This window comes from Centruroides sculpturatus, unplaced genomic scaffold (genome assembly GCF_000671375.1).
Source record: "Centruroides sculpturatus isolate CEXI.00-Female unplaced genomic scaffold, Cexi_2.0 scaffold82, whole genome shotgun sequence".
Classification (NCBI taxonomy): Eukaryota; Metazoa; Arthropoda; class Arachnida; order Scorpiones; family Buthidae; genus Centruroides; species Centruroides sculpturatus.
In genome coordinates, this window is record NW_019384498.1 from 392,348 (window position 1) to 406,488 (window position 14,141).

At 29.7% G+C, this 14,141-nt stretch overlaps 1 protein-coding gene across 1 annotated transcript in view; it reads left to right on the top strand.

Moving 5' to 3' along the window:
• The window catches only part of LOC111621989 (F-actin-uncapping protein LRRC16A-like), a 197,595-nt gene that overhangs the window by 176,325 nt on the left and 7,129 nt on the right, over positions 1-14,141 (top strand). The window contains exons 32-34 of the mRNA XM_023364280.1: positions 560-681; positions 3,663-3,855; positions 8,282-8,407. Of these exons, the coding sequence (XP_023220048.1) occupies positions 560-681; positions 3,663-3,855; positions 8,282-8,407 (441 nt within the window). The remainder of the gene's footprint in view (positions 1-559; positions 682-3,662; positions 3,856-8,281; positions 8,408-14,141) is intronic.

Sequence of the window (14,141 nt, forward strand, 5' to 3'; positions counted from 1 at the left end):
ATAGTTTGTTTAATTGTTTAATCTGTTAGTTCTTTTCCTCCTTCACTGTACAGAAAATAGTCTGTCAGTGTCACTTTGTGGATGTAAGGCTTGATTAAGTGTCGTTATTTTGTGTTTTTTGGTCTAAAGCATCCAATTAAGTCCAAGTCAAATATGGTCAGTTATGCCAGCAATGTAACGTATTAAGACTATTTAAACATATTTATTTAAATATGATAGGATTATGTAAATATATAAAGTTCTGTTTTCACCAAACCAAAGAAAAATTACTAAAAGCTCCTGTTTTATTATGTTTTAGCATTACATGCAGTTGTGTTGAAAAGTTGAGTCTATGTTATACATTTACTGTTGTGTGATGGATATTGTAATTTAGTAGGTTATTTATTATTGCATAACTTTCTACAGTTACGGAGAACAACTAATTATGCAATTATATAAATTATCTGTTTGATTTTAACTTGGAATTACTCATTAAACAGATTTTCCTTGTTGAAAAACTCATCAAGAATTCTTTAAAATTTTAATTGTATTTACCGATGGTATTTTATATTTCTTACAGATATCTCACGAATTCGTGGGCTAGATAAATTTTCATCTGGATTAACTTCTGGCAGTGGACTAATGGCAGAAATGAAAGCACGTCAAGAAAAAAGAGCTTCTAATATTCCAGTTTCAAAACAGGTATTACTACTATTGATTTTTTTAATACTTTAATAACATATCCTATATCATTTTGCTACAATATTAAAATTATATTTACATATAAATATCACTTATGGTAGCTGTTATTACGTACTTTGAATGTATGTCTCTTTAATCCGAAATTAAGTCTGGTAGATTATTATTACAGCTTTCAGGTTATTGTTTTCACATATGCATTTCGGGCTTATATAAATGCTAAGCCCCTCTTCAGTGCAATACTACAAATTATTATTTAAAAAAAAAAACATCAATTATCAATCTTGCAAATTTTGAGGTTTATAATGATTTTTACAGACAAATAGATGGTGTCAGTATGGGGTCAAAGATGGGGCCAAAACTTGCTGAATTAGTTATGAAAAATATTGATGAAAAAATACAAAATATCCTACAATAATATTAAATACTATAAATAATATAAATGAAGATATAAAATTTGATATTGAATTAGAAAAATATAACCAAATAAATTTTTTAGACATAACAATAACTAATGAAATAGAAAAATTTTCTTTTAAAATGTTTAAAAACCCATGTAGCATCAATAAAACCATCAATTATCAATCTTGCATCCCTGAAACTATAAAAAAGAACACCTACATAAAGGGTCTAAAAAATATATATACAAGAACTACTAATAATATAAATTAAATTTGAATTAAAAGAATTAGAGAATAAATTTATTTTGAATAATTACCCAGTTACAAGTTAAAAATGTGGCACAATCAGTATTATAAAAATAGATTTAATATCAAATATAAAAAAGATAAGAATTATAAAGCTTTTCCTTATATCAATAATGTTTATAATAATTGTAGTAAGATTTTAAAAAAAGAAAATATTGTTTTGGCCCCATCTTTGACCAATAAAATTTCATGTAATATTTACAATAATAATAATAAATATAAAACAAATGTTGATAAATTAAAAAAATCAGGAGTTGTATATAAAATTAATTGTAATTGCCAAAAATCAAAAAATTATATAGGTGAAACTAGTAGAATGTTAGAATTAAAGAACACGAAGCAGAAATAAGATTAAAATACAATAATTCTCCGTGGTTCAACCATATAAGAAATAGTAATTGTCAAATAGATAGAAATAACATAAAAATAATTCATTCAGAAAAAGATATGTATAAATGTAAATTTAAGGAACATATTAAAATTATAAAATTTAAAGATGATAATTTAATTAATATATCAAATGGTATGCAAATAGATCAACAGTGGTACAATATGATAGAGGGCACTAAGGGAAAAAAGTGATTGTAATGTATTTGCCATACATAGTGTTGTATTAGAAAATGAATGGAAATATATTGTGAAATTATGAAATTATATATGTATTCTCTTGAAAATGATTTTAATATTACTATACTGCATGTGATTAACCTGTAAAACTATTATAATTACAGTTACTGCAATGTTATGTTGTAGAAAATGCACATTCTTTAAAAGTTGTACTGTACTTATATAAGTTTTTATGAGCACATGTTGAAAAATATAAAAGTGAGTATGTATCATATTATATTGTTATTTTATTGGAATATGTGATGTTATGAAGAAAAAAATTATAAAAATATTAATATATTAGGTTTTCTGTATGAATGTTTGGAAAGTGTATTTTTGGTGTTTTTAATGGCTGCATTAAAAAATCTTCTCAATGTTACCCGTTATATGCTGTGGTTTTAGAAGACAGAACCATATGTATTGTATAAATGTGGCAATTTTTAAGTATGATAGTTTTATGTCAGTAAATATGACCTACACACGAGAAATTTTGTCATGTTACTAATTGTGGTTTTTTTTTTTTTTAATAATTTATAGTATTGCACTGAAGAGGGCTTAGCATTTATATAAGCCTGAAATGCATATGTGAAAACAATAAAAGAGGTGTCTAACCTGAAAGCTGTAATGATAGTCTACCGAACTTAATTTTGGATTAAAGAGACATACATTCAAAATATTTACATATGATAACTTAAAATTTATAGTGTACAATTATTTTGAATATTAGTCATAAAATAGTATTTTTATTCAAATTGAATACAGTAGAACCTCGATTATCCGGACTAATTGGGGATGAAGGTAGTCCGGATAATGAAAAATCCGGATAATCGAAAATCCGGATAATGGAGGTCCGGATAATGGAGGTTCTACTGTACTTGTAATATATTTCAGAAAAAGATAAAATATATGATTAGCATGAATCATTTCTAATATAAAATCAAATATTCCCATAAAAAAGAAATACATTAAACTAATTAATAAAATTTTCATTAATTAATCAAAGATGGCTTTATGTGAAGTTAAATGAATTTTCTTGTATTGAATTCTATTTTTATCTTGGATGAAATTTGTCCTTCATACTTTTAAGATTTATACTTTGAATTTATGTTTTTTGATGCATGTGACTCAAATTTGACTGGCTCAATTTTGTTAAACTTGCAAGACATCAGGTTGATGTTTAGCAAAAATAAAGATTAATTACTGTATATTTGTTCTAAATTATGTAAAACATTCATGCAATGAATTAAAGCTACTTTTTTTTTTTTAAACCTATTTATTAGATGACATGTTAACTGCGGCCTGGTCTAAGTTCAGTGGTGACTACTTAATCATATTTGTTTTATATGGAATTGCTTATAATAATATAATAATTTTAGCATTTTTTTTGTTATATTTGAAAAATTATACAAGTTTATTAACTTGGATATTTTTAAATCTTTTATATTTTCTTCTGATTGTATAAATATTGAGAATTTTTAAATCATTGTAATCACTGGACATGTATTGTGTTCCATTATCTTCAAATAAGTTATTTTTAACTAGTCTACAAATAAAAATATTTTAGAGAACAATGTTATTATTTTACTTCTGTATAAATAATTAAAAAAAAATAAATCTTACAACTATTATTTGAAAGTTTTTTATATTTATTGATTATTTTCTTTTACATAGGAATGTGAAGATAAATCTCCAATAGATGGTAGAGATTCAACTCAAAATCTTTTGCAATCAGTAAAACTAAAACCTGTAAATTTAGCTCAATCTTTAAAATCCCCATCAGAAAGTTTACAATTAGAAAAGCATGAAGAAGTTGTAACTTCTTTAGGAAGACCTACCAGTTCACCAATTATTAATATATCACCAGGTAATATCTTAATTAGAATTATTATAAAATATACTAAGCACTTGGCTTTGCTCAAGAACTGTAATGATATGTAACGTATAATGAATATATTATATAACCAGCAATAACATAGAAAACTGGTTAGATGGCTTAATTTTTTTTTCATATTTACCATTTCTTCTTACAAGGAGGGATCAAGGATCAGTCTATCTTTGCATTTCATTCCCTGTTCTAGCATTACAAGGATACATTTTTATTTAAAACGTTAATACACATCCATACATTCATATTGTCTACTGTAATTTAAAGAGATTGGAAAATAAAATTACATGAACCATTTGCTTATAGGAAAATAAAACAAGATTGCTCACTTGGCATATGTCAAAACCAAGAAGTTGTAACTTGTCAAGAGTTCTTGTAAAGTCAAAGATAAGTTTTCTGAATACAACCATTATGCAACAAATTTGCATGTATTAGATCAAAGAGAAAATATATCTGTATAAGCATGATTATGCAACAAATGTTTGCATGAAGAAGTTCAAAGAGAAAATATATTCTTGTTAACATGATTACATGAAAGAAGTTTGTAGGTAGATCAAAGAAAAATTATAAATATAATTTTTCTTTGTCATGTGACAGAATAGTCCACATATAGTGTTGCAGCTCTTTGCGTGTGCTTTTATTTCTCAGAAGTATGTATACTGTATTTCATTATCTTGATTTGTATTATTTTCATCAGCATGCTTCTAAAGCTGCATTCTTTCAGTAAGGAATCTGGAACACTCACTGAAAAGGTGTTTAGTATCTTGAAATTTTTATCACAATCTCATGTTGTGGCAGTCTTATGACTGATCCTTGAAAAATAGGCCTTGGTGTTACAGCGACCTGACATCAGTTGCATCATGTTCACAGGAATTCAGTTAAGTTACTGTATTTTTTCTTCAATATTCAGAAGCAGAGCAGAGGAATGCCTGCCTTTGTTGCTGCTATTCCAGTACTCTTGCCATTGTGCATTGTTTTGTTTCTTATCAGTTTGTTTATGCAAGAAATTAGCAATTTATCATAAGAAGAATCAGGAGCTATGGTTGCCTCCTTTGACAGCATATCTGCTCATTTGTTCTCAACAATACCATTAATTAATGGATCTCACCCATCTGAATGCAATGTTTACTGTATGATTCTTAATCATATTCTTTATTTGTAAAACTTGTATTCTGATCAGTGTACTGATTAGTAGTGTCTCCGGCACTATGGCTATCAGTGTGTATGATAATATTTTCATCTGTACCATTTAGTATGCCCTACTTTGTGGTCTCATATACAGCCAACATTTCTGCCTGAAACACAGAGCATCTATCATCCATCCTGTATTTTGAATTATGAATTTTTTCACTATTCCTATATGCTACATAGGCAGTACCAACTCTATCATCTGTTTTTGATCAATCTGTATAAATCTGACACCATGTATTTTATTTTCTAAAGCAAGGTTTATGCCTATTCTTTTATTAGGTCTGGGCAGTTCCTGGATTGTTGGTCTGATTTCATAATCAGCCACCATGTATTGTTTGGTTCCAATGTTTACTGCATGCATCTTCCTTACGAAATACTTATCCACTTTCTCTTGAAGCACCAAATCAATAGGTGCTGTGCCAGCTATCACCAGCATGGCCTCTGTAGAAACCATCCGAAAAGTCTTAACTATGCATATCACTCCATTTCTTTGCTAGGTGCTATGATTTTTGATTTGTTAAGGAACGGAAAAGACATCCCAGACCGAAATAAGCTCTCCGGCGTCTACACCATCCCTATCATTGATCACAGGTGTGATAGAAACATGATCTACATAGGATCAACTAAATGCCCCCTAGTAACCCAGATCAAAGAGCATAAAGCGGATATCAACCATGAAAGAACCAACATAGCTCTTGCCGTATAATCGTCGGACCTTGACATAGAACCCATATTCTCTCAAGCAAAGGTCATTCACACCACCCACCAACTCAGATGGCTGGAGGCGATCTACATATGCCTAAACACGAGTGAAGGACATAATTGCATTAACTACAAGAATGAAATCGCTCTATCGACGGCCTGGCAGGCCCTGATAGATAAATCGCTAAGATAGAGCACACCATGCATAATGTGCAAGTCCGTAGTGATGTCATTGGGTCGGGACATTGTTCCAGATTGTATTTCATAACAACTTTGAACCGCATTCCGTTAGGGGATCATTACCTGAAGAAAAACCGTAACGGTTCAAAAATGTTTGTAACTGTTGTAAAGTGTGTTGGTACGTGCACCGGTAAAAGGTTTATAGATATGAGTTGTTGATATTGATTTGAGCCAAAATCATTGATTGAGCCAAAGATTTCATTGAAGATGTTGCTGTAAATGATTGATTAAGATTTTATTGACAATACTGCTATATACAATGTATGATAGTATAACACTGTAGTGGTACTTTGCTTATACTCCACCATTTGCATCAATGATTGCATATTGTTTAGTATTCATTTATGCTGAATTCTTATTATTGTATTAATTTTTATGTTAAATAAGTTCACCAAACAAGTTTTCTATGGAAATATCTATAGCAGCTGCTGAAGTTATGGTGAGGTGCAGAAATTGTTAGGAATGCTGTTTCTTTTATCTACTTCTTTGTGGTTTATATTTTATATCTTTTGTATAAGTTAATCCCTAGTTTTTTGCTTCAAAACATTAACTTACATTCCAATCTATACAGTATTTCAATTTTAATTTCAAATCTTAGTTTCAACTTATATGCCAATATATTTTTTCTTGGCTATAAATGTTATGATTTTGCTATCTCATGTCCAAATACATTGAATTTTATTAATTAATACAATTTTTATGATTAAAATAATGATTTATGCAATTAAATCATTAGACTAGTTAATTAGTAATTAAATTGTTGATAATTTAATCTGACTAATTAATTAATATTTGAGAAAAGCTCTGCATAAGTCAGAAAGTGTTTTATCAATGGTCAAAGTTTTTAAAACAACCACACAACCACTAAACCTGACTTTTTGCAAATGTGTGATGAAGTTGTAATTTTGGAATTCGATCTACAGGCATTTCAGGTCCAAGTTCACTAAGTCTATGGACCAATTGCCAGTTGTAAGCTGATTGTGCACTACATGTCAATTGAACAATTGCTGTCAATTTACATTGATCTCTACAACAGTTATTTATTTTGACATTTATGACTTGCAAGTTATGACATCTTTCTTTAACATGCACCACAGATTATGAACCAGATAGCCAATTCCCTTAGATTCAATGGTAGTCAGTCTTAGGATCATAGTGCCCTCACTGGTAACAGACAGAAACAAGCTATTCTATTAAATGTGTTCACTCCATTCAAAATTTTGATTCTATTAATTAAACATTTTATTTTTAAGATTAATTCTATTACTTTTTAAACATTAAATTAGCCTTCAAATTTAATATTAAACTGATGCATTTTAAAAAATCTGATAACTGATCATATTTTTCTGGATAATTCACAATTTTGTTATTTTTTTTATACATTATAATAATTTTGATTTTGTAATGGTCAATAGTAAAACAAGAAAAACAGTATCCTTATTTAATTGAAAAAAATTTAATTATATTCAATATATAAGAGAGTTACAGTACATATTATTTTCTGTTAGACTATAAGTAGAAGATATTAAAACTAATGGCATTGACTTTAAACATATTTAGTTTTATAAAAGTTAATTTGTTTGTTTCTATTATTATACAAATTATCAAAATGTCAATTATAACTATGTAATTTAATTTTACCAAATCTTAAACATATGTTTTAATCATGAATAATAAAAGTTTATTATAATTTTAAAAAAGATATTTTTAAAATCAAGATGGTGGATTTCTAGTTAAAGTCAATATCATTCATATTAACAATATTTTCTACTTATATTAAAAGAAAACCTACCTATATTTGAAAACTTATTTATTTATTAATCATAAAAATAAAGACAAAGGATTTATGTCTAGTCAAATATCATCTGAGAATCATCCAAACCGAACAAACTCTCCAAATAAATGAATGGTTCTGCCTGTAACTGGTGAGGATGCTACAAACACTTTTCAAGAGTTGTCTGTCTGATCCATAATCTGAGACATACACAGCCTGCAGCAGTGCACATGGATGTTTTAAACATTTCTTGACATTTTTTTCAGTTATGATGTTGGACATGCATATCCTTCCCCAAACATGTGGATTTTAAATTGGTTTATACAGAACATTAGAAGCATATCATCAAATTTGTGTTTTTGTGTAAAGCCAAAACAGAAAAACTTACACTGCAGAGCTCAGTTTTGTTTTCCTTTGTTTTCCCCTTTAAATAAAGTACTCCCAGTTAATAAGTTACTCGTAGTATTTACTGCTTCATAGTGAATCATTATTTAATAGGTGGTTCCCCTCAATTGGGAGAAAGTGGAAGTAAATTTGGATTTGCCCTAAAACCTAAGCCACCTCCAATTGCACCTAAACCGCGACCAAAATCTGTTGGAGGTACAACAGAATTACATCTTACAGGTATTGTAAAACTTATATAAATTTTTTATAATGCATATTAGTTCTATTCGATAATTTTTTAATCCCAGTATCAAAATGTCACACATCCAAAAATTTAAACCAAAGATTAGTGTCTGTTTTATGAAAGATAATCAATAACCCTGAAAATTTGAAAGGAAATTACATTTAAAAAAACTAGTTCATTTTAATAATGAATTTATATTGAATTTTTTCTATATGCAAATCGTAAAATAATATTTACTTTTTTTTTAAATCAAACTATGCTAATAACTACAGTGGAACCTCACTTAATGAGCATAATTCGTTCCAGAATCTTACTCATAATGCAAAACACTCATTAAGCGAAACAATTTTTCCCATATAAATGAATGTAAAATATGATAATGCATTTCACACTGAAAAAATACTCAAATATTTTATATATAACATGTATTCAAAAGAAATTTTACTGTACAGGTAGCCCTCGGTTTACGCCGATTCACAATAACACCGCTGCACAATTCACGATTTTGCTGTGTAATTCCCCGATTTTCCCTATGCCAGACTGATTTCCGTTTCAGTGTTGACGTATTTACCGAGCCGCGACATTGTACATTCGTTAAAACAAAGATTTTTATTGAATTTATTTATTTTTTCTGTTTAATATTATTGGGTATGTATACATTTGCATTAAATTAATATTAAAATACTAAACGTTTAGGTACCCACGAGTCAAGTTATCAAACTTAATATCCAATAAATTGCATCCAAATCCATAGCGCCATTGAATTTATCCCGTATCAGTTCGTTCGGGAAAACACCCTACGACGCAGTAGCACTTCCGCCGATCACAAACTATCGTTAGTGAGACAAATCTACTTCTCGTTGGCCAGACGATATCTATCTCTCCTTAATTTTCCTGCTCAAACTGACCTTACATATGCGCTACAGCAACGGTGGTCGACCAATCAGTGTCTCCGCTCGTCCGTAGCTCTACATCGGGTTAATGTATCCTTTCGACTATGGAAAGTTTGACAGTTGAACTTTGTGAGTTAGGCAATGATTGGGAGCGAAGTGCGAATGTAAAAAGGAGCATTGTCGCATCCATTCGACCATATTCTGAAATTCTCAATGAAAGAAAACAAAAATGTAAACAATTAAAGATGGATACTTTTTCCAAAAAATGTAAGAGATCCGAAACTAAAATTTTTAATAAAAATATTTAACTTTATTTTATGATAAAATACATTTTAAAAATTAAATTTATTTGTACTTTGTATTATATTGAATTAATAAACAAAATTATTTGCGTATTTTTCACTTATGTGGAATCTAACGCTATATCTCAGTGTAAATATGGGTTCGTTTTATGCCGATTCGATTTGCGCCGGCTTTTGTAGGAACGGAACTGCGGTGTAAACCGAGGGCTACCTGTATTTAATCATAGCCTTTACATAGCCCAAGAATTTGGCTTATTATTTAGTGTGTTTATTATATAACGGGCTATGGTTGTTGATGTTTATTTATAATATGTCTGAACACAAGTTTGGAAAATGTGTTATCACAAGCGACACTAAGGGTCGAGTTATAAACTCTGTAATGTAACCGTATGGTCATACCGTATTCGGTAAGAAAAGCTTGGATCAACCAAACTTATGGTAGGGATACTGCAAATTGACGAACTGCACATGTGCTAAGTCAGTTGCTATACAATCAGAAGTTGTACCGGAAGCAACAAATTGGTTGAAACATATCTTTTGACTGGCAATGCTACTTCTGAATAATATAAAATTTTAAGATAAGAATTACTTTGGTCATAAAAAAAAAATAGAAAAATGAATAAATAATTATAGTGTTAGATCTGGCAACATCAGCCAATGATTTTGCGCATTCTCAAAATGGACTGCTTCATAAGCCATAAAAAAGTTTGTTCTGTAAAGGATAAGGAAACGGCCTTACTGTATTTTATAACTATTGCTATAGATATTTAGTGTAGCAAACATTTATGGATATGGTTATGTTTTGGAGTTTATAACTTGACCGTAAGATGCTAGCAGAATGAGTGCTAAACACAGACTGATGGAGCATGCACACAATCTGAGACTTCTCCTCTCCTCATCGCTTGTTAAGTGAGTCATTTTTTCACAATTTGTTTTGCTCATTATGTGAGGTTCCACTGTATAGTATTTTCCAGAATAAAAATAGAGTTTATGTGCTGGATCTTGAATGTGTAGCAATCTGCTGCCATAGCTAAGCAGCAATGCTATAGTAACAGTTAAATAAAAGAAATGTTTTTATTCAAAATCTGACCATCCTCAGTTGAAATCTTTGAATAATGTAGCATAGAAAATATTCAGTAAATTAGAATATTCTTATGATTCTTAATGGTTCAATACAAAATGAGAGAAGTGATTGAAATAAGAAAATACTCATGTTTTTGCTTATATCATAATTATGTTTTTAATTTTTTTACCATTAAATGATGAAATATTTGAGTGGATAAAACAAAAATTAATTGGCAATGCATTTGCATGGTAAGCAGGGGTTTCTGGTTTTAGTCCTTCCCTGGACCAATTCTATTCTTTTCTTCTAGAAATTCTAAATTAAAATTAATATACTATAATTATTAAAATTATCACAGGATGGCAACATAACTGCCTACCCTCATCAAATTATTTACAATTAGCCGTATTATGGTCTGATATTTTGGTAGATAATTTGGTAAACAAAATATAAACATCCATTAACCCGATTTTTAGATGGTATACAAAAATTAGTTAAAACATTAAGCAAGCAGAAAACAAATAAAATAAGATAATATAAAATTAATTTTTAATTAATGAAATTATAGTCATTAATAAATTATATTGTGAGAATATGAGTGAGGATATATATTATAGGATAGGTCACTGGATGACTTTTATAGAGTATGGGATAGGTCACTGGATGACTTTTATAGAGTATGGGAGACAGGAATTGATTCTATTTCCTGTCAGGACTGACACCAGTTAGGATAGGATTAACACATCCTGACTTGCGATATAAATTTAATACGTTTAAAAATTAGGAGGACTCGATTTCTTTGAGTGGGGAGACCGTAAGTCCGTTGAAAGTTATCCATTCCATTTTAAATTAATTAACTACTCAATTAACCAAAGGAACAGTCATATTAACAATTAACAAATAAAAGTTTAATAACTAAAATAAAAGAATACATTGTCGTCAAATCAATTCTAAATTAATTATATCTAATCTACGAGAGAGAGAGAGTGTACATAAAAAATGTCTACCTATGACATTTTAACAAATACAACATAATACCTATGAGTATATTCATTGAACTCACTTCATATGAAAGACGGAAGTCTGGAGATCAGGCACAAAATTGTATGTATTGACGGAATGACTGATTATGGTTAATCTGTGTGGAATCTAGCATGTAAAACCCTTTTATATCAAAAATATTCTCTAATCAGGAGCTCTTATCGTGATCATTTATTTGACAATGAGTCAGTTTAGCTCAGTATTTAGTCATCAGATATGAACTTTTTGATATGAACTTTTAAGGAAGTAAACGATTAGGAAAGGAAACTGTATTTCCTTATCCTCTTTTAATTTCTCTCAAAAAGTAGAAAATTGTCAAATTTAATATCAAAATATAATGTCAAAATTTAAATTAATAAAAATTAAATGAATCTTATAATCAGATTCTCACAATATCGTAGAGGTTGTTCACTAAACTGAACTATCTCTATGCTATATAACCATGAATAGCATAATCTAGTTATTGAAGACACAATATAAATAAGAAAGAAAATGGAGACTTGAACTTACAACTAATCTAATCACAGTGTGCAGAATTTCAATCTCATTACACTCATGATTACGAATATTTTGTTGTTATAAATATTGGTTAATACTCATATCAAATATTTCATCTCATCAAACAGGAGAGATAAAACAAAACACTTTTTAAATCTGAATTCTCATATGATGAGTACTTGTGAATATGTTTATAAAATAAACTTTGTCTCTACTCATTAGACCTCCTTGACAAAGTGATTCAGGTTTCCACTCAACAGAACCCATTTTCCAGAGGGGGGTGAGTTAGCGTGAGCAGGGCCGGATTAACCGACTTTGGGGCCCTAGACATTTTCTTCTTACGGGCCCCCCTTTCTCACACTAGAAATAGAGCACACAAAAAATATAAAACAATAAATAAAACAAAACTAAATAATGTGAAAAACTAAAACAAATCTTAAATTTTTATTAATAAAAAATATTTAATACACAACAATAAATTTTAGTTTTTCTAGAAAAGTTTGAACAATTTGTTTATAAATTTAAAAAATTGAAATTTGTTTTATTAAACGTCTAACAAAAGTTGTTGTACAATAACAATATTTACCTTAAAATATTAATTGTCAACAAGACTATGTGTTGTCTATAAAATCGTACTGCCTGCTGTGTTACCAGCTTAGAGGTATAAAGGTGTATATGTCAGGAGTTGCAATTTGGCACAGAGTATTAAATGCCCAAATCATGCGCGCATAAAAAAAAAAACACAGACTTGTAGGTACTCAGAGGACCCATACCGAGTCAAAGTAAAATACAAAATGGCGACTCTGTCTACAAACAGGCAAACCGAAGTCAGGTGGTGAGAGTAACACCCGCAGTCGTTCTAGGAAATGGACTCTGACTCTAGGACTGAACACGTAGTATTTTCTTTGTTAAATAAAATTTGTAATCTAATTTTGTAAATTTGGGAATGCTTCATATAACATTAATGTTATGTCGTTACATGTAGGTTTTTTAACGTTATCTAGTATACTAAAATCGTGGGACCGATAAAAATTTGGTGTTATGATCGGGTTAAACTGTATATTGTTCGTGCAAAATAAAAAAAAAATAATAATAATTTCGGACGATACAATAGCCACGATTATTTTTTTCAAAGACGGGAAATTTTCGTTAGGCATCGACAAAAATTCAACCCGGGCCGACGCGCAACGGAGAAAAATTTCGAAATTGGATAGGTTAATTCCAACAGAAAAGTAAAGTATCTTATTTACAAATCTTTTCAAAATAGACAGTTCGACCGGGCCCTTCTAAAAACTGGGCCATAGACATTTGTCTCATTTGTCTATGCGATGATCCGGCCCTGTCCACACGGGTGGAATTAAAATATTTGTTATAAGCATTCTTAATATTTTATAAATCTCATCTCTATTTCAAAATTAACTTTTTGGCAATTTTATAATAATTAATTTTATAAAAAGTTTTATAAATAAAATAGCACAACAGATAGCGCCACACTCAATTTTAAATTTTTTACGGGGAAAGTTACGCAACTCGTAGATGGACTTTTTTAACTTTTAATAATGAAAATTTATTAATTTTATTAAGTATTTGTTAATATAAAATTGAANTCGGATCGACAGCTTTCCATCAACGGAAGTCGACCGCATCGTCCCGGAGTCGTCGAGACGTGATGGAATGGTTCATTCGCGAACCAGGGACACTCCTTCAAAATGGGACTATCTTGGAAAGGAGAGGAAGACCCAGAGGCCACAGCCGCCGCAGAACTTCTAAGATCGCGGAAATCTTGTAAGCTTTTTTCGTGTTTAATAAACGGTTGTGTTGTTTGTAAACGAAGCATCTATCTCTGACTCAACTGCTTCCACATGTCGTTGATTGTTACCGCTCGGCAATCCAAACGGCAAGGGAGACGATGACGATATATATCACATATTAT